At 42.5% G+C, this 21,725-nt stretch overlaps 1 protein-coding gene across 2 annotated transcripts in view; it reads right to left on the bottom strand.

Annotated features, from left to right (window-relative positions):
- INPP5K (inositol polyphosphate-5-phosphatase K) overlaps nt 1-21,725 on the bottom strand; it is a 69,095-nt gene that overhangs the window by 16,307 nt on the left and 31,063 nt on the right. The window contains exons 5-12 of one of the 2 annotated variants that reach the window (XM_083172174.1): nt 21,307-21,423; nt 20,748-20,923; nt 18,975-19,086; nt 17,907-18,016; nt 10,829-10,855; nt 5,483-5,675; nt 4,537-4,674; nt 1,322-1,405 (exon numbers count right to left, since the gene is read on the bottom strand). In XM_083172174.1, coding sequence (XP_083028300.1) covers nt 1,322-1,405; nt 4,537-4,674; nt 5,483-5,675; nt 10,829-10,855; nt 17,907-18,016; nt 18,975-19,086; nt 20,748-20,923; nt 21,307-21,423 — 957 coding nt within the window. The remainder of the gene's footprint in view (nt 1-1,321; nt 1,406-4,536; nt 4,675-5,482; nt 5,676-10,828; nt 10,856-17,906; nt 18,017-18,974; nt 19,087-20,747; nt 20,924-21,306; nt 21,424-21,725) is intronic. The other variant, XM_083172175.1, reaches the window with a different exon arrangement.

The raw sequence follows: 21,725 nt of genomic DNA, 5'->3' as shown, positions 1-21,725 counted from the left end.
TATTTTCCAGACTTTTTAAAAATATCTGATCTGTTTTGCCAGGAGCGACAGCGGATTGTCCAATTCGCTGCCGTTTTTTGACAATCCTCAGCTGTCTTCGCTGATCCTCGGACTTTCTGATACTGGTCAGTGCCGGAACATTGAATTCCAGCTGTCTAGTTACATTCGGAAGACATGAAAACGGCCCGGGATTCAGAGATTGAATCCCCCCTATAGTATTATTCACTTTTTTTTTTGAAGACAAAAGACTTCTCCTATGCATAGTTAAAAAAAAAAAAGTCAATAGGCTGTAATGTGCAATCCGCGATTTCATTGAGACAATGGAAGGAAGCTCTTAATGCTCTAGGGAGACATCTTTTTGTTATCTCCAACTGCTGTCAGCACAGATAGATTCAGTGTCACTCGACCTTTGCGCGTGGACACTATTACTGCGTCATACTTTTCATGTATCTAGTAACCTTACACTTAGAAAAACTTACCAAATTCTAGTCCCGGAAACTCTTAAAAGGTTTAGAACTGAATCAAAGTAACTACTGGAAGAATAAAGTGGATTTTACAAAAGGTTGGTATAAATCAGTGGTTCCCACACTGTTTGCCGTGGCACCCTGGGGTACCTTGGGACACCCTCAGGGGTGCTTCGGACTGGTGGTCCAGGACCAACTTAAACTATTTATGGTTAATGTAATAAGCAAAAACCAATGCTTGTGGCTTCCACCAGAAAGAAATCCCGTTCCTCGCCACATTACTGTGTCTAAGGATGACATGTAAGTTCAATTTACTTCATTTAATATTTTTTTCAGAATTTCTTAATAGGTGACATGAAAAAAATCTGATTCTCTAGGGCGCCATGGCTCAAAAAATTTGGGAACCACTAACAAATTTTTGCTCTGTTCACAAAAGGTATAAGATTGCCTCCTCACGAAGGTGCCCAATAGTTATGTAAAATATGCAAGTCACAGAGAAACAAGTCAGACACTAATACAGGGTTGCCTACTTTTAAAGTCTCAGCATCACTTTGGGGGCGGGGCCTGATGTAGAATTCATCAAGCCTCGCCCCCCAGTACTGCAAATCCCGCATTTTGTGGGCCTTCGAGGAGGGGACAGGGCTAAATGATGTGATCTGCATCTGTAGCCCCACCCGAAAAGCTTCTAATCGTGGGAAAATAACGCTGCAGCGGGGGGAGATTGGGGGAGAGTTGGGGCGCCGGTATCCAGGAGGGTTGCCTACCTTTCTGGGGGGGGGGGCGACCCGATTTTCGGGAACCTTCCAGCCATTCCGGGAGTGTAGGCAACCCTGTACTAATATATTGCATCAGCTTACCTGGTTACAGTCTTTACTGAAGGAAATCTCATCATCCTTTACCCAGGCATAGGTAACATAATCGTTTGTATGTCTGAAGCCAACCTAAAAAAAAAATGAACATGCATGAAAATCTCTTATGTCATGATGAGAGAGTGACAGGTCTGTTCCCCTTTCTGTGTGTAAAATATGTGATTTATTACCTGTAGAGATGGGGGTCTTTTAACGATGAGACACAAGGTTAAATGTTTTGATCAAAAATATATACAAAATGCTTTTATTTTCTAGATACAGGGAGGTTTGCAGTACACTAGTGTTAGCGCCAATGACCAAAGTCTTCCTGGTTTGTATAATGTATGGCATTAATGCTACCGCTCAAGCTGGAACCATGTACAAATCTAAATCTAAAATCTAGCGCAGGCATATTTCTTTTGATTTGTTTCAAAATTGTGCCTCGTATTATCACTGCTACTTTCAAGTAAGGCTATATAAGGCCTAGTTGTGTGTGGCTCACATGCCAGCCTTTGATGCACGTTACCTTTTGTACCTGACCAGGAATTCCTTAGCAGCAATGTAATGGTGTGTCAAGCATATATGCTAGCAGGACTGACTGGGGCAGTAAAATGGCTCACAGGGGGAGAGCCAAGATTCATAGGGGCATGGCCTATTGGCCCGCCCCCATCTATCTGTGTGCCTGGCATCTGACCAGCCACCCTTTAACTCCCCATTATCACTTACAAACAGCCACTTCCTTACCATCGCTCTGCGACAAAGCTCTCAGTGCGAGAGGGATCGCAATGGTACTATCACGCAGCACATATGAAGTTTACCGATAATCGTTCAGTTGAGATATTGGACATTGCATGCAAACATGAATAAGGCCCTCTGTGTGGCTGACCAGCCTATCAGTCCATTGGCCCTTCTGGGCATTTTCCAGAAGTGCCAGACGGCCAGTCCGGCCCTCTATGCTAGTGTAACGATTTGCATAGATTATGGTTGACGAAAGGCTGCAAGCTTAAATATTTTGATCAAAATTTAAACAAAATCTGCATGCTTTTATTTCCCTAGATACACACAGATTTGCAGTGCTAATGATAGTGCAAAAACAGAAGTCTTTCATTAATGAATTATCCACATGCAACTTACAGTACAGTTTTTTATGATAATTAAAGTGGAAGTTAAATATGTTAAGGATCCTGCTCCATTAATTTCAAACTCCGCTTGTGCACTATAATGGTTATCCACTACTTTTCTCAATCATTACATACCCTATAATCACATACAGTCAGGTTACAGTCTAGAGCAAAACAGTTATAAGTGCGTGCTGAAATACTTTGTGCAGCTGCAAGTATTCTGATAGAAACATAGAATTTGACGGCAGATAAGAACCACTTGGCCCATCTAGTCTACCCCTTTTTTAAACATGTTACCTCAAACCTTATTTATTTGTAAGGATGTCAATATGCCTATCCCAAGCATGTTTAAATTGATTTAATGTATTTGCTTCTACCACCTCTGATGGGAGGCTATTCCACTTATCCACTACCCTTTTTGTGAAGTAATTTTTCCTCAAATTTCCCCTAAATCTTCCTCCCTCTATGAATCTTCCTCTCTCATCTGATGATCGGGGGATGAAAGGGGGATATTCAATATCCCGCTGCTGTTCCCGAGGGGGGAAATAGTGGTGGGGCCCTATTCAATGCTGTCTTCCTCGGCAGCACTGAACTGGGATCTCGGCAGAACGTGCCCAACTTTACAAGCAGTCGGGCTCGACGATTTCCGGCCGCGCAGCCCCTTCTCAGCGCTTGGCAGGCAGCACATTGAATCCCGCCTCACAAATCAGTGTAGAGCCGGCCGAGAATGGACAGGGTCACGGCTGTCTGGCCAGCCCAAAAGTCGTGATCCTGCATTGAACACCCCCCTTAAGGTTTAACATATTCACCAATTTAAAAGCTGGAGACAATGGATGAGCAGAAATTAAGTCTGATAACAAAAAAAGTCAAAAACACCTTAAAAGGGGAACTGGTGTAATGCTTATTTGTTATTGCTTATTACAAAGAATAAGGGAATATTATGCCACACACCGTTATGCCCATTCCACATTATGCCGCTCACCATAATGCCCATTACGCCGCACACTGCAATTCCCATTACACATTAAGCGCACAATGTAATGCCCATTACACAAAATGCTGCACACCATAATGCCCATTGCACAAAATGCTGCACAACATGATGCCCATTACACAATATGCTGCACACTGTGATGCCCATTACAGAGGGCCTGGCCATCTGCTTAAATAGCACCCCGCTACTGTGGCGCCCTGCTGCAGATTCTCCCACCGCTGGAAATGATGCATTGATGAGTCTGTCTGACTTACGTGGCTGGCCTGCCCCTCAGCTCCCCCCTCCTCAGGACTGCCACTGTGGATGCGGTGGTGCCGGCGCGTCAGGTGCAGTGGGGTCATGACGATGAGGTGTCAAGACGATAAAATGGTAATGACGGGCGGGGCAGACTGACGGCCAGGACTGGAGGCAGTGGGGCGGGCTCAGGAGCATCTGCCGCCGCGTCATGGTAATAATAGGCGGGCGGCACAGACTGTGATAGCCAGGCAGCAAGGACTGGATGCAGCAGGGAGGCTCAGGTGCTGTCTGACTGCGGCTAAAGTTCTGCAGTTAATCGGCCCACAAGGCCATCGGCCCTTCTGGCATTTGCCAGAACTGCCAGATGGCCAGTCCGACCCTAATCTGAAGGGATATTACAAAAATAGGCTGCACTGAAGCTCAAGTCTGATGGTTGTCAAAATTGTATTTTTAAGGATGAATTAAATCTGTGCCAGATTTTTCCCCATTTTTCGACTGTCTTTAATGCAAATTAAATTCACCCTATTCAATCTCTGTGCCGATTTTTTGCGTGGGTGACGCCCATTTTCACCCACTTTTGGGACTGTTTTCACTCATGCTGATTCACTCCCCCTAAAAAAGTGAAATGGCATGAAGAAAAATGTACTCGAAAATGCCCGTGATTGAAAACTGATCATCGGATCATTGCCATTTTTTCACCTGGTGAAAGAAAAACCAGCAATGATTGAATACCCTCCTTAGACGGCAATCCAATGGCTATGTCCAGCGGACTGCAATAGAAAACAAAGTTATTATTACATTTACCCCTAAAACCTAATTGCACAGATCTAATTTAGAAAGAAAAATTCAACAATCACATAATTAGTTCATACCCGGTAGACCCCAATCCAGTCCCAGGTGCTGCTGGGGAAATCCTTTGAGACTGAATAGCTGATGAGAGAGTCATGGTCAGCGTTCCATACTCCCTCCGCTCTCAGGGTAACTGAAGGTTGGAGGATAAGAGGCTTCATCTACAATTACATATTACAATTCACTTTTAACACAAGGGAAATTGGATCAAAAAGAAATAACAATTTAAACAAGTGCATGATTAATATATTATTAATACTAATATCATATTATAAGATCAGTGGTTCCCAACTCTGGTCCTCGAGTTCCCCCAATGCTGCAATTTTTCCAGGTCACCTGGCAGGTGCACAGGTGCACTCATTAGTCAGACATATTTTAAAAGATCACAGGTGGAGCTAATTATTTCACTCGTGATTATGAGTGGAGACCTGGAAAACATGCACTGTTGGGCGTACTGAAGAACCAAGGTTGGGAACCACTGATATATAAAATATTGTCATTAGTTAATTACAGGACTACATAGATCATAGAGAAGCATAGGCGTCACAAGGGGTACGGGCCACACCCAGGTGTCACCCTTCCGGAGAGTGACACCAAAATGCCAGCTTCTCCACAGTGAATGACAGGAGCCGGGTGCTATAGTGTGCAAAATCGCAGCAGTGTATGCCCAACTTTAGAGTCTGTCTGTCATATTTATTGGTGAGGAGCAGACTCCAATTCCCTTGGGCAAGGCTTTTCTCTTTGAGTCCCACAAAGATGGAGAGCCATAGTCTGTGAATGGTCTAATTGAATCATGGTAAACAGAAGTTTACATTATCAGATAGCAAAGCCCATAGTCAGAGTTAAGGGGCCCTTACATCCCCTGCCGGCCCAGCACAGTATTTGGCCTGTAGCATTACATGGTAATTATGCTTAAATATGGGACAGATAACAGGCAGTACAGAACTGTTACTATAAAGAGCTAATTACCTGTAGAGTGAAGGTCCCAGTTACCGGTTTGTGGTCACTAATCCCATAACTCATGTGACTTGTGTATTTATCTAAATTAACTTTAAGGATATACTCAAAATCTGATCCAATGGAATCTTCATATTCACTTGGTGAAATTGCCTTTTGTTTCCACAGAATACGATCAGTCCAGGCAGGTTTGCGCTTTTTCCCACTACAAAATAAAACATATAATCATAGGTGATTCCTACAACTAGTTATTAGAGGTTTATAAAGATAGATGGAAATCCTACAGCGCAAGCTGCTAGGTGTATGGTAAAGGATGCCAAGAGGGAACACCAACCCTCTGGAAATAGAGCTAAAGAAAAAAGGGGGATGGCCCTTCACCAATCACTCAGCGCTAAATAAATATAACTTTCCTGATCTGATTGTTCAGGTCCAATTTCTTTATGTAGAAATCTGAATGGGAGAAATAAAACACAACTTCTCCCTAGTGTGATACTGTAGTGTTAAGTGGAATAATTTTTCAAGTGACTGAATACTGCACAATAATAGAGCAATATAAATATTCGGGGGGTTCCCCCTTTCTGGGTACTCACACTTTCAGTGTGTATAACAGGCGTGTCACAGGTTCTTTTATCCTCTCATTTAGTAATGTAGGACTCCACTCTGATTAAAAAAATGGATCCTTTATTACAATATGTTTACAAATGTACAATAAAAAGTGCAATCTCTGTACTCATCTGTAAGGTTAGGGAAGTCCAGCAGGCAAGTTGGTATAGTCAGCATAAAACGGGGCCCCGTTCCAGCGTTCCTGCGGTATTCCTTCTCCCACCAAATAAGACACAAAGAGATTCCTGAGGTAGAGTCTGCCAACGCGTTTCGATCATAACATGATCTTTTTCAAGGTGACTCTAGACATGCTTCTAGTGGGGTTTAAATACCCCTCCTAATCCCTCCATACGTTTCTCATAAAATCAGGTTTATCATGTATAACACATAACGTTCGCATAGTGATTTCTTCCTATGTTATTCCATATCCATGTTACCGGCTTCTATGCCTTCTACATCACTTCCTGTGATGTAACCAAAAGGTTTTGCCCGGAAATGCCGTATCGTCACTACATTACTTCCGCCGCCGTCTTCGCATGTGTGCTTGCTATTGAATCCCGTCTCTACCGCCATCTTAGTACTCCCTTGTATTTTGTGGCGGTGTCGTCCCGGTGGCCATCTTGCTACTCCTTTATAAATGATGACTCGATGAAATAGCGGCCATCTTTATCCTCTTATAGAATCTGGCGGCCATCTTAGTCCTCCTTAAGTGTGTATACACCGTGCAGTTGGTCCTTATACTTTTAGTTGATGGTCCGTTTCTAAGTCATTAGGTAGATACCGTTTCCATCGTAATGTTTGATCCTTGTCCTGTAAATAACGATGTTCATTCTATTTGTAGATAATCTTAAAATGACGGCGGCCATCTTTGTGCTCCCAATACGATTCTTATTTAGGTCCTTTATGATGGCCATCTTAGTACTCCCTTGTTGGATAAATTAGTAGTCTCTGGATGTTGGGAGGAATTTTAAAGGGAGCTTCTTATAGCAGGTGGTCTGAAATAAATTAATAGATAGTAGCAGCGTGGTGTATAACTCATTTAAATATATATCAATAAAAACATGCTAAAACGATATTAAAAATAGAATGTGTGCAGGAAATTAAAAAAGTGGGTTCACCCTGTGACTTTATAAAAACCATTTTATTTCGAAATCTCTATTAAGTCCATCAGGTTCTAAAGTTTTATAGTTGAATATGAACTCCATTTCTTTTTGTGCCAGTCTTTTAAGAATACTCTTATTCCTTTCAGTGGTGGTCATTAATTTTAATCCCCAGAATCCTCTTACATGATCGGTAGAGCAGTTGTGGAATTTTTTAAAATGAGTGGCCAATGGGTGAGTTTCAATTCCCTTTTTAATATTTCTGAAGTGCTCAGATATTCTAGTTTTGAGGGGTCTGGTAGTCCTGCCGATATACCATTTGTTACATGAGCATTCAACTCCATAAATAACATTGGCCGTATTGCATGTCATAAATTCATTAATTTTATGCTCTTGCCCATTAATATTCAGTTTATCTGTTTTTGATGTGTTACCTCTTGATGTGGTGTTTTTACAATTTATACATATCCCACATCGATAGAAGCCCTTGGATCTATTGTAGCTTTTTCTTACTCTGTCTCCCATGTGGAGGCTACTGGTCAATTTGTTTTTGAGATTATCGGACTTCCTATAGATGTACTTAGGTCTAGTAGGTAACATTTTGCCAATTATAGGGTCCTTTTTTAACACTGGCCAATGTTTATTCATGATTTTTTCTATTTCTTTATGTTGTGTATTAAACTTAGTAATGAACGCCCATTGGAGGTCTTTATTTTTTTCTCCTTCCATCTTTGGTTTTGGATGAAGTAGTTCATTGCGTTCCACAATTTTAGCATCTTCTAATCCTTTTTGTACAACATTCTCCTCATATCCACAAGCCAAAAACGAAGATTTCATAATTTGTGCCTGTTCATTGAAAGTGCTGATATTAGTGCAGTTGCGTTTCAGTCTTTTAAATTGACCACCCGGGATATTGGTGAGCCAATTTTTATGATGGCAACTTTTTGCATTGATATATGCCGCTGAGTCCGTCGGTTTTTGGAAGGTTTTAGTACAGATCTTATTATTTTCTACATAGATGGTCAAGTCAAGGTAATTAATGTTTGTTCTGTCAATCATGTAACTCAGTTTGATGTTTTGAGTATTGTCATTAAGATATATACAGAATGCATTTAATAATTCAATTTCACCTTGCCAAATAAAAAAGATGTCATCTATGTATCGCGACCAGGACACCAGGTTTGCCTTAAATGGATTATTATTCCAAACAACATCTTCCTCCCAGCTACCCATAAATAAATTCGCGTAGCTGGGGGCAAACCTGGTGCCCATGGCCGTGCCTGTTTTTTGCAGATAAAATTCACCTTTAAAAACAAAATAATTATGTCTTAAAATGAATGCGATTCCTTCCAGGATAAAATTTTGCAGCTCTGGGTTAAGATCAGATTTTTCTAAAAACAATTTTGCTGATTCAATAGCAAGCACACATACGAAGACGGCGGCGGAAGTAATGTAGTGACGATACAGCATTTCCGGGCAAAACCTTTTGGTTACATCACAGGAAGTGATGTAGAAGGCATAGGAGCCGGTAACATGGATATGGAATAACATAGGAAGAAATCACTATGCGAACGTTATGTGTTATACATGATAAACCTGATTTACCAATGAGAAACGTATGGAGGGATTAGGAGGGGTATTTAAACCCCACTAGAAGCATGTCTAGAGTCACCTTGAAAAAGATCATGTTATGATCGAAACGCGTTGGCAGACTCTACCTCAGGAATCTCTTTGTGTCTTATTTGGTGGGAGAAGGAATACCGCAGGAACGCTGGAACGGGGCCCCGTTTTATGCTGACTATACCAACTTGCCTGCTGGACTTCCCTAACCTTACAGATGAGTACAGAGATTGCACTTTTTATTGTACATTTGTAAACATATTGTAATAAAGGATCCATTTTTTAATCAGAGTGGAGTCCTACATTACTAAATGAGAGGATAAAAGAACCTGTGACACGCCTGTTATACACACTGAAAGTGTGAGTACCCAGAAAGGGGGAACCCCCCGAATATTTATATTGCTCTATTATTGTGCAGTATTCAGTCACTTGAAAAATTATTCCACTTAACACTACAGTATCACACTAGGGAGAAGTTGTGTTTTATTTCTCCCATTCAGATTTCTACATAAAGAAATTGGACCTGAACAATCAGATCAGGAAAGTTATATTTATTTAGCGCTGAGTGATTGGTGAAGGGCCATCCCCCTTTTTTCTTTAGCTCTACAACTAGTTATGTCTGCACAAAGCCTTCACTGCTTTTTATCAAGGGACCAGCTACAGAAAGACATGACGAATGGATCACATGAAAGCTCTCAGCACCCGATACCTTTAACAAAATAAGAAATGATCTCCTATACAGGTGCCACACTCATCTATGGGTAGGTGTAGGGGAAGGAGTGCCGGCAAGTGCAATCAAATACCAGCTCTCCACGGAGTCCGCAAGGGGCCTGAATGTGCTCCGGCTCCTGTAGGAGAAATAATTCCGACTATCGGAGATTTATACCATACACACTCTGTGGGAGACAGCCTGGAATGGGCCACATTGCTAGGGATTCCAGATGCCTACTGTTATCTGTAGCCATACTATCAGGAGTCTGTTGTTATTTCTATCTGCTTGTTAGATCCCATTGCTTTCACTCAAGGAGCTCCTACTGGCTCAATGCTATGTTTAGGACAGCTAATCATTGATCTGGAATGGATGGTGTTATATCACTGAGGATGGACTGCCATATGATGGCAAACAATGGGGGGGGGGGGGGTGTCATACACTGGTGTGTGCCCATGATATCTGCAGGGGCTAGCATCTAAAATGCTGGCCTCACAGACTCATGTATCAGTATATAGTATATATAATATATATCCAATCCCTTTGGACGGCCCATTGTAGTTTATGGTAAGCATAACACATATCAGCATCACGAGTGTGGGCTAACTATATGCTACAATTTACTAACTTCCAATCACAAAAAGGGGCTAGCCCATTGCAGTTTATGGTAAGCATAACACATTGTAAAACTGAAGTCAGCATCACAAGTGTGGGCTAACTATATGCTACAATTTACTTACTTCCAATCACAAAAACGGGATGGCCCATTGTAGTTTATGGTAAGGATAACACATTGTAGAACTGAAGTCAGCAACACAGTGCTGGAGTGGTGTTTCAAGATATGAAGCAAACTCAACTACTTTTTAGGTCTGCGGGAGAAGCCCAGAGAGGAGACACTGCTTGGCACTTGGGGGCAGGACCGGGCTCTCCCATTGCTAGCCATTTAATGTTCTGCGTTGAAACTCCTGGTGTAACTCCTCATCCTGCCCGCTTCACTAGGAAGCAGAGGGGGATGCGTGGAAGATGCAGCCATTCTTGTGTGGTTGCGGGAGACCGAAATATAATTCTGCCTCAACTTACAGGAGAGTAGGCTAGCATGATATGGGGGGCAAATTTGGAAACGGAAATACAATTTTGCTATGAATTCTATATGTAGGGATGCAATAAGGACAAACAGTAGCCTCAAATCATTGTCTGCAAATGATTTAACTAAACACATTGTACAGACTCTGCAGAATATGAGAGGTTACGTAGGTCAGTAGACTACTTATAGTTATATTAGTAGAAACTACAACTAGTTTTAGTTGCAAAAAGATTTACTCTTACTTAAATCCCAAAAGTGACTTCTTCCATCTACAAATGAAGCACATAAATGAGTACATAGTAAATAGAATACCATATTTATCCTATATGGTGTGCCTTGCAAAAGTATTCACCCCATTAGCATTTTTAATGTTTTGTTGTCTCACAACCTGGAATTAAAATGGATTGTTTGAAGGTTTGCATAGTTTCATTCACAGAACAGGCCGTCAACTTTGAAGATTTAAAAAAAAATTATTGTTAAGCAAACAAAAAAAATTGGAGAAATTAACAGAAGACGTCAGCGTGCATAATATTCACCCCCCTAAAGTCAGTACTTGGTAGAGACGCCTTTTGCGGCAATTACAGCTGCAATTTGCTTTGGATAAGTCTATATAAGTTTGCCACTTGGATTTTTGCCCATTCCTCAAGGCAAAACTGCTCCAGCTTCTTCATATTGGATGGTTTCCGCTTGTGAACAGCAATCTTCAAGTCTGACCACAGATTCTCAATTTGGTTGAGATCTGGGCTTTGACGAGGCCATTACAACACATTTAAATGTTTTCCCTTAATCCACTCGAGTGTTGCATTAGCAGTATGCTTTGGGTCATTGTCCTGCAGGAAGGTGAACCTCCGTCCCAGTCTCAGTCAAATCACAGGCAGACAGAAACAAGTTTTTCTTAAGAATATCCCTGTATTTAGCACCATCCATTTTTTCCTTGACTCAAATCTGTGTCCCAGTCCCTGCTGTTGAAAAACATCACCCAGCATGAAGCTGCAGCCACCATGTTTCACTGTGGGGATGGTGCTCTTAAGGTGATGGTATGTGTTGGGTTTGCGCCAGACATAGGCCCTTATTCTGGTTGGTGCGGCCAGAGCCGCACACGGGGCTCGGCCGCACAAACCAATCCCCGCCCACCCTACGGATCGCCACGGCCGTCCGTACACGGACGGCTGGCGATCCGCATAAAAATGGTGGAGGCGTACGCCTCCACCATGGTGGGAGCTGCCCCCTGCATTCGATGGTCGTCGACCATCGAAGGCAGGTCCGCACGCCCCGGCAGCTCCCGCAAGCTGAGACCACACGGACAATCGTCCGTGTGGTAGCTTGTATGGGGGCTGAAAGCTGACATCCGGCGACGTCAGCTTTCCGCCCCCATGAGTTGCGTCATGCCCTCATTACCATGCATACGCCCCGCGTTTGCATGGGAACGCCCATGAAACGCGGGGCGTACACATAGGGAAATGAGGGCATGAAGCCTCTCACGCCCCTATACGCCCCCTTTGCGGCGGACGAAATACGTCTGCGGCGAAGGGGGCTGCACATGCGCAGATTGACCTCTGCGCATGTGCAGTGTCAAAACATCGGCGGTACGGCCGCACGCGGGCCGTACCGCATAGATTAGAATAAGGGCCATAGTGTTTTCCTTGGTGGCCTAAAAGTTAAATGTTAGCCTTGTCTGACCAGATTACCTTCCTACATACAATTGGGGAGTCGCCCACATGCCTTTTGGCAAACTCAAAATGTGCCTTTTTATTTTTTAACACTATTGGCTTTTTTCTAGCCACGCTTCCATAAAGCCCAGCTCTATGGAGTGTTCGGGCTTATTGTGGTCCCATGCACAGATACACCAGTCTCTCCTGTGGAACTCTGCAGCTGCTTCAGGGTTGTCTTTGGTTTCTGTGCTGCCTCTCTGATGAATTCCCTCCTTGCCCAGTCAGTGAGTTTTGGTGGGTGTCCTTCTCTTAGCAGGTGTGTTGCGGTACCATGTTCTTTTTATTTGTAGATTATGGATTTGATGGTGCTCCGGGGGTTATCATAAAAAAATATTAATGTTATAACCGAACCATGAAAGAAAAAAGGAATCTAGTTCCAACCCTATGCAGGGGAGTGAACTAGGGGGAGCGCTTGGTAGGGTGGCTACCTCAGCAGCTGCTAAAGGATCAGGTTGGTGAGACCTGTACAGTAGAAATAGAAAAAGGGGGAGGGGGGGGGGGTAGCAGCGGTCTAGGGATATTGCCCAAGATTTTGATCAATAAATAAAATTGGATAATCTTTACAAATATTTAACCCCTTCCTGACACAGCATGTTTTTGCCTTCCTGACAGAGCCCTTTTTTTCAAATCTGACATGTATCACTTAAGTGGGGATAACTTTTTTTTGCTTTTACTTATCCCAGTGATTTTGAGATTGTTTTCTCGTGACACATTGTACTTCAAATTAGTGGTAAATTTGGGTCGATACAGTCTGTGTTTTTTTGTGAAAAATACCAAAATGTCGTAAAAAAATGGAAAATTTAGCAATTTGCAAAATGTTAAATTTTCTGCTTGTGAGACAAATAATCATACCACTCAAAATAGTTAATAACTAACATAGACCATATGTCTACTTTATGTTTCCATCATTATTTCAACTTCCTTTTAATTTTTTTGGACACTAGGAGGCTTACAATATGAATAGCAAATTCTCAAATTTTCAAGAAAATTTCAAACACTGATTTTTTTAGGGACCAGTTCAGTTCTGATGTGACTTTGAGGGACTTGTATGTGAGACAACCCCATAAATGATGCCATTTCAAAAACTGCACCCCTTACAGTATTCAAAACAGCATTTTGGAAGTTTGTTAACCCTTTAGGTGTTTCACAGGAATTAAAACAAAGTGTAGGTGAAATTTCAAAATTTCATTTTTTTTGCAGATTTGCAATTTTAATACATTTTTCTAAGGAACACAGTAGATTTTACTAGAGAAATGTGACTAAAAATTGATTCCCCCAATTCTTTTGTTTTCATAAATATCCTATATGTGGCCCTAGTGTGCACGTTGACCAAACCACAGGCTTCATAATAGAAGGAGCACCTACTTGATTTTGGAGCCTCCTTTTTATGAGATTATTTTTTAGGCACCATGTAGGTTTCTAGGCACCATAAGATGCTAAAATTTAGGAACCCCCCCACAAGTGACCCCATTTTGCAAACTACACCCCTCAGGGAATTCATCTAGGGGTATAGTGTACATTTCAAACCCCCAGGGGTTTCACCAATTGTGGTACAACTGGGCAGTGAAAATGAAAAATTACATTTTTTACACAAAAATGCAGTTCTGGCTCCAAATTTTTCATTTTCACAAGGAATGAAGGAGACAAAGCACCCCAAAATCTGTGCCCCAATTTCTCCCGAGTACGGCAATGCCTCACATGTGACCAAAAAATACCATTTGGGTGCATGGCAGGACTCAGAAGGGAAGGAGTGATTTTTGGATTTTGCAGCTCAGATTCTGGTGGAATGTTGGTGGGTGCTATGTCGCATTAGCAAGACCCCCGAAGCACCAATACAGTGGAACCCCCCCACAAGTGACCCCATTTTGCAAACTACACCCCTCAGGGAATTCAACTAGGGGTATAGTGTACATTTCAAACCCCCAGGGGTTTCACCAATTTTGATACAACTGGGCTGTGCAAATGAAAAATTAAATTTTTTACACAAAAATGCAGTTCTGGCTCAAAATTTTTCATTTTCACAAGGTATGAAGGAGAAAAAGCACCCCAAAATCTGTGCCCCAATTTCTCCCGAGTACGGCAATGCCTCATGTGTGACCAAAAAATGGCAGGACTCAGAAGGGAAGGAGTGATATTTGGGGTTTGCAGCACAGATTCTGGTGGAATGTTGGTGGGTGCTATGTCACATTAGCAAGACCCCCGAAGCACCAATACAGTGGAACCCCCCCACAAGTGACCCCATTTTTCAAACTACACCCCTCAGGGAATTCAACTAGGGGTATAGTGTACATTTCAAACCCCCAGGGGTTTCACCAATTTTGATACAACTGGGCTGTGCAAATGAAAAATTTAAATTTTTACACAAAAATGCAGTTCTGGCTCAAAATTTTTCATTTTCACAAGGTATGAAGGAGAAAAAGCACCCCAAAATCTGTGCCCCAATTTCTCCCGAGTATGGCAATGCCTCATATGTGACCAAAAAATACCAGTTGGGTGCATGGCAGGACTCAGAAGGGAAGGAGTGATTTTTGGATTTTGCAGCTCAGATTCTGGTGGAATGAATGGTGGGTGCACCCCCAAAAAGTTGCTGATCAGTTAATTTATACTGATCAGCACAAAAGGGGGGGCAGCAGGGGGGGCAGCAGTCAGTTGCACAGGCAGCACAACCTTTGGTGCAACTGACAGGTATATATATATATAAAAAAAAAAAACCCTGCACCCCCAAAAAGTTGCTGATCAGCACAGATATACTGATCAGCACAAAAGGGGGGGGGGGCAGCAGACACAAAATATAGCACTCTCTGTCACTATCTGTCACTATCTGTCACTATCTGTCACTATCTGTCACTATCTGTCACTCTATGACACTGCAGCAGCAGCACACAGGAAGTGACAAGATCCAGGAAGCATCCAGCTGCTGGCAGCACGCTACCAGCGGTGATCAGGTAAGTATCAGGCAAGGATCAGGTATGTATATCATGACAGATTGGTCGGTGACCGCTCTGCACGCAATTCTAGACCGGAATTGCGTCTGCAGCGCAGTCACCGTTAGTTTAAATCACGCGCCATGGCTGTGATTGGTCCGTCGGTCCGACGGACCAATCACAGCCTTGGGGGCAGGTGGGGTGAGGTGTGGTCATCACCGGTGACCCCCTCACGCCCCCTCACACCCGGCGGTGATTGATCCCTGTGTTCCCGAGCGTCAGATTCGCGTCTGATTCGCCGATAACACAGGAAAACGCTGCGATTGGTTGTTCACATTGAACAGCCAATCGCAGCGATCGCGGACGGGGGGAGGCATCGCCGCCCCCCCTGGGCATGCTGGGACATGTCTGCTGTCAGGGACAGCAGACATCGTCCCTCTGTCACCGCGTCCCTAGACGCGGTGACAGTTTAAAGTCATGACGTACATTTATGCCATGTGTCGGGAAGTACATCCCGACCATGACGTAAATGTACGTCAAATGTCGGGAAGGGGTTAATGATAGTAGCACACAATATTAATACATATCTTAATACTTAATATATAAAATAAAAATGGTAAAAAACAATGCCTATACCCACAATTAAGTCGACAAAATAGAGGGAGAGTCCGTTCCTATTAGGCCCAAACTTTGTAGATAGGATGTTTTATAGTTACCACTCGTGGTCAAGCTTGGTTGCTTCTAAAGACACCGTCCATAAGTCCAAAGTGACCGGCCCAAGGTTGGCATAAATAACCGGTTTCACTGGCAAAATATTTTTGAAGAATGGTGGGTCTTTTTATAGAAGGAGAAGGTTTAGCTGGTGCACCGGAGGTGAGATGGCCTCCCAGATTGAAATAGGGTGGCAAATTAGTTCAATCCTGTAGGGCAGTCCCTCTCCTTCAGGGAGAAAAAAACTGAAGGAGAGGGTCAGCCCTACCGGATATAGGGTATAGGCATTGTTTTTTTTACCATTTTTATTTTATAAATTAAGTTTTAAGATATGTATTTATATTGAGTGCTACTATCATTAAATATTTGTAAAGATCATCTAATTTTATTTATAGATCAAAATCTTGGGCAATATCCCTAGAGCGCTGCTATCTCCCCCCCCCTTTTTCTATAACCGAACCATAACTTGTACTTCTCAACAACTTTGTCCCTGACTTGTTTGGAGAGTTCCTTGGTCTTCATGGCGTGATGCCTCTTGCTTAGTGTTATTGCAGCTTCTGGGGCTTTTCAGAAAAAGGTCTGTTTATTACGCACATGCCAATTTACAGTTTTTAATTTATAAAAATGATTTTATATACTTTTTTTCTCATTTTACTTCACCAACTTAGACTATTTTGTGCAGATCCAGCACTCGAAATTCAGATAAAAAAAAAAAAAAAACTTTTAAATTACAGTTTCTAATGTAACAACAATGGTAAAAAGCCAAGGGGGTGAATACTCTATCAAGGCACTGTATATATAACATATATATATATATATATATATATTTATTTTTTCTCATAACTCTACACATAACACATATACACTACATGGCAAAAAGTATGTGGACACCTGAACACCACACCCATACATGCTTTGTGAATATTTAGTTCCACGGGCATTAATATGGTGGTGTTTCCCCCTCTGTGCAGGGCCGGCAACAGAAATCTTGGGGCCCGGTACACTGATATCTCTGGGGCCCCCCCAACGACACACCCAGATTTTAATAACATTGAATGTGTTTTTATGATTAGTAAAAAAAAATGATAATTAATATTCACTATGCAATATAATTGGGCAGGGCAGATGGGAGAGCGCAGCATTGGTTCGTCCTATGGTTAGCTGTGTTGTGTGATGTCACTGGTAGCCGGATAGGTGACCAGACTGAGGGGGGGTTACTGGATTGGGATACATGTAAGTTTCCTTCCAGGAAGCCAGGTGGGCAGGCAGCACATTTATAAACTAGCCATGTTTACATCCCCTGAGCGCCTCAGAGCCTTGGGGCCCCTCACAATCTTGGGGCCCGGTACAAGTGTCCCCTTTGACCCCCCTGTCGCCTGCCCTGCCTCTGTGGCTGTAATGGCATCCACTCCTCTGTGAAGGCTTTCCACTAGATTCTGGAACATGGCTGCTGGGGTTTGCATACAAAAGTATTAGTGAGGTTGGGCACGGATATTCGGTGATAAGGCTCGCAGTCGCCTTTCCGATTCATCCCAAACCTGCATGATGCCAGATGTTTGGCATAGCTTATGGTGATCTCCGGTATGTGTGTGGTTGCTCGTAAATGGAGACTCAAGTAGATGTGCTGCCATTGTTTCCCAAGACACTTTAGAATGCAGTAGCTCCAGCTGCAACCAATACCAAGCACATTTCCACCTTAAGATCTTCAGCACAGGTTTTCTGTGTGGCCTACAGCTTTGTGGCTGCTGGTGCTACCAGATGTTTCCACTTTTCAATGAAATCACTTACAGTTGGCCAGGGCACCTCTAGCAAAAATAGTACAAACTTACTGGTGGTAAAGGTGGCATTCCATGACCATGCCCAAGTTACTACCGCCAATGTTTGCTTGGAAAGTGCATGGCCTAATTAGAAAGGGTGTCCACATATATTTGGCAGTGTAGTGTATATAGCTGTACAGTAGTGTATAATTTTACCTTGTATCATAAACATCTGAGTTCAGGTCAAACTTGTAAGTAGGTTTAAACTTCAGGGGCCCTTCCAAAAATCCTTGGAGAAACCGTTCTTTCTTCTTGGCCATATTTAACTAAAAAGTCACAAGAAAAATAGAAATCACCTTATACATATGGAGACTGACCTAAGGAATGTCATGGGACACAAACAGGACAACACCCTGTTCTGAACTGGACGGAACCTGACTGTGGGCCAGATGCACTAAGCTTAAAAAGTGATAAAATGGAGAGTGATAAAAAGCCAGCCAATCAGCTCCTGTCTGTCAATATTCAAACACAGCCTGTGACATGGCAGGTAGGAGCTGATTGGTTGGTTGTTTATCACTCACCATTTTATTTCTTTTGAATCTTAGTGCATCTGGCCCCGGATCTGTCATTCTGTGAAATAATGCACTTTGGGGTGTGAGCTGGGCTTTGACAATGCAACTGCACAGGACCCCGCAAACAGATACAGCAGCCCCTACTTTGCATGTCATTTAGGATCACCCCTACAGGTGCCGGAAAGGTGGTATAATCCATAGCAACCACATCATTACTTCCGTTTTCTAAACTTTATTAGAAAAATAACAATTAGAATGTGATCACTTGCTATGTAAATCTGCTTGTATTTTTACCAATATCTTTGTATGTTTTCAGAACTGTTCCTCATAGTATTTAAAATGAACACGTACAATGATTACATAGAGAAAATGCTGCTGGTCCATAGTACATGGGGTTGGCCCAGTACAATTTAGGTTTGGAAATCATTATTCATATTAAATGGTTTTACACATACTAACCTATTTAGAAAAATGTATTTTAAGTAAAACTGAGGTACAAGCAATGTGTCTGAACACCGGTGTGTAAATCAACGGAAAGGGTGGTAACATGGAAGAAGACGTGGTATGCGGCACGTTTTCCTCCATATTTACCTCAGAACAAAGACTGCATGGTCACTAATACATGTAGACAGCTCGGAACATTCTAATGTAAATCAATCAATGCATGCGCAGTGGGCCGGAGGTCACAGGACTGAATGCTGAACAGACTTACCTGGTCCTTTTCCCACAGCAGATTATACCTGTTGCTATTTACCACCTCTCTTATAAAGTGTATCCCAAAGTCTGAAATCCGAAAGTTTAGGTCTCCAAACCAGAACACGAGACTGGCAGAAGAGAAGACCAGAATGTAATCACAAAGAATATGTTCAAACAGAATCTCAGCTAAAAACAGATGAAAAATGCTTAATAAGAGGATCATTAAATGTGTAAAAACAACTAAATTATTACATTTAATGTACATGTTTCAGGTGAGAAATTGGCTGATGATGATTTTATCCATTACCCATGTATCCAGTATTCCTCAGATGTAGCAAATAGACTTGGGGGTATATTCACTAAGTGATTGCATTTGTATGCAGGGCAGGCGACAGGGGGGGTCAAAGGGGAAACTCGTACCGGGCCCCAAGCGTATGAGGGGGCCCAAGGCTCTGAGGGGCTCGGGGGATGTAAGCATGGCTGCGGCAGTGCAGCCCTAGCAACAGTTTATAAAGGTGCTGCCTGCCCACCTGGCTTCCTGGAAGGGAACTTACATGGACCCCAATCCAGTAACCCCCCTCAGTCTGGTCACCTGTCCGGCTACCAGTGACATCACACAACACAGCTAACCATAGGAAGAACCAATGCTGCGCTCTCCCATCTGCCCTATTATGTTGAATATTGAATATAAATTATAATTTTTTTCTAATACTAAAAACACATTCAATGTTATTAAAATCTGGGTGTGTATTTGGGGGGGGGGGGGCCCAGAGATATCAGTGTACAGGGCCCCAAGATTTCTATTGCCGGCCCTGTTTGTATGGGTTTCATTTCGTAAATGATATTGTAAAAGTCTAATATTATATTATAAGTAAGACATATGGGGCGGATTTGTAATAGGGTGTGATTTTTTAGAACAAGCCAGAAATCACATTTTTAGTAAAGAAAATGTCCTTTTTTATTTTTTTTTAGCAAAGAGATTGTGTGGTAAAAAAAGAAAAGAAAAGGGAGCCGCCCCCAGAGCATAACCTCTTTGAGCCAGTCCTGGTTACACAAATACGAAGGAACAAAGTGTTTGGTCATTCCCCCCCTGTATTTAAGGTCCCCCGGCAAAGCATTATCACACGCTGCCCAATCCCAATAATGGGGTTCCCCCTCAGGCTTCACCCATACAGGGCTGAATCCGTCTTTCATCTGTCAATCTAAGGTCTGTCCACCAATGGTGTCGCTCTGTTGGCTTTTGACCTAGGCATTGCTGATCTATTAATCTACCCCACAAGCAAAAATTGCTTATTATTTGCATATACTATTATACTGCATGATTATCTCTGGATTAGCCTGGCCCTCACATTTCAGGGTTTGCAGAGCTCATTGTCTCTTCGGCCATTTGCACATCACATATGAGATAATTTGACTACTAGTTTTAATAGATACATTGTATTCCAACTAAACAAATTTAAATGAAACCACAGACAACACCAATGTTCCGTTAATGTCACAAGTGCAATAATATACAAATGAGGGGAACAGATACATTTGTGGACTGGTCACAGTGTGTTTAGTCAGATGTACTTTAGGGTGAGGATTTGTAGCGATGCACATATCAGTCTCAGACTGTACATAAGGGAACATTTTCCTATACTGTCTGCATAAACAAGCAAAAATAGCAATTAAAGAATATGCATAGCAGAAAAGTAGGCCCAATATTGCCCATGCTTTTAGATGGCACATACATACACAGACAGCAGCAGCCATTTTTCCTGCCAGTCTACATTATTGCTACACTTACTCATGGTCCAAAATGTTGTCCATACTTTCGCCATCAAACTGCTGAGCCTCCAGCATTCTCTCAAAGTCATCCAGCCTCTGGTCGGTGTTCTCCATGTGTGCCGGCAAGTGGCAGTTCATGAAGCACAGCATGTGTCCATAAACAGACATGCGCAGTGCCACGCCTCCTTTGTTGCCCTGTGACACATATGCAGAACCAGAATCAACCACAGAATTTTACAGCACAGAACAGCAGCTATAACAAGTCATATAAATATATTTAGGGGGTTATTCAATCCCGGGTCCCGACTGTTGGTACGTCTCAACAGTCGTGACCCTGTCCCCTTTTCGTTCCGCTCAGCTTATCAGCAGGCGGGATTCAATGTCCCATCTGACAATTGGCACAAAGGGGGTGTGGTCGCGAAAAGAGATGTGGATTGTTGAGATCTGGCTGTAATCTCGACAATCCACGGCCGTTTCCAGCAAAACGGGACTGACTGCTTTCACACACACACTGCACATAATGCTTCCCAAATATCAAAAGGTGCTAGAGTACAGGTCTGTTTCAATGAAGCACTTACCCAGTAACCGTAGAGTCCCGTGCGGATGTAGTTGGTACGAATGTCTTGTACAAAGGGAATGTGCTTGTGCTTTACAAAAGTTAATAGGAGGAGTCCTTGCATTCGGATTGATGAAAGCTGAGAGACGATACAATTAAGACAGAGACAGACAGTGTGTAGGTCATTTATAATACGAAGGGTTTACAAATGTGGAACTGCTCTTATTTTTTACCAGTTTGCAAAGTACCAGGCATGCGATCGTTTCCATAGTCATCTCCTCTGCGGGTTTCACACACATCAGAAACAAGGAAACACAGGGGTAATTTACTAAGATGGGAGTTCTATTGAACAAGAGATGTTGCCCATAGCAACCAACCAGATTATATCTATTATCTTCTACAAGGTGCTAAATAAATAAGTAGAAACTGACTGATTTGCTA

Source organism: Crinia signifera, chromosome 2, assembly GCF_055691185.1.
Source record: "Crinia signifera chromosome 2, ASM5569118v1, whole genome shotgun sequence".
Lineage (NCBI taxonomy): Eukaryota > Metazoa > Chordata > Amphibia > Anura > Myobatrachidae > Crinia > Crinia signifera.
Note: the sequence above shows the minus strand (reverse complement) of the source record. Positions and strands in the feature narration are given on the sequence as shown.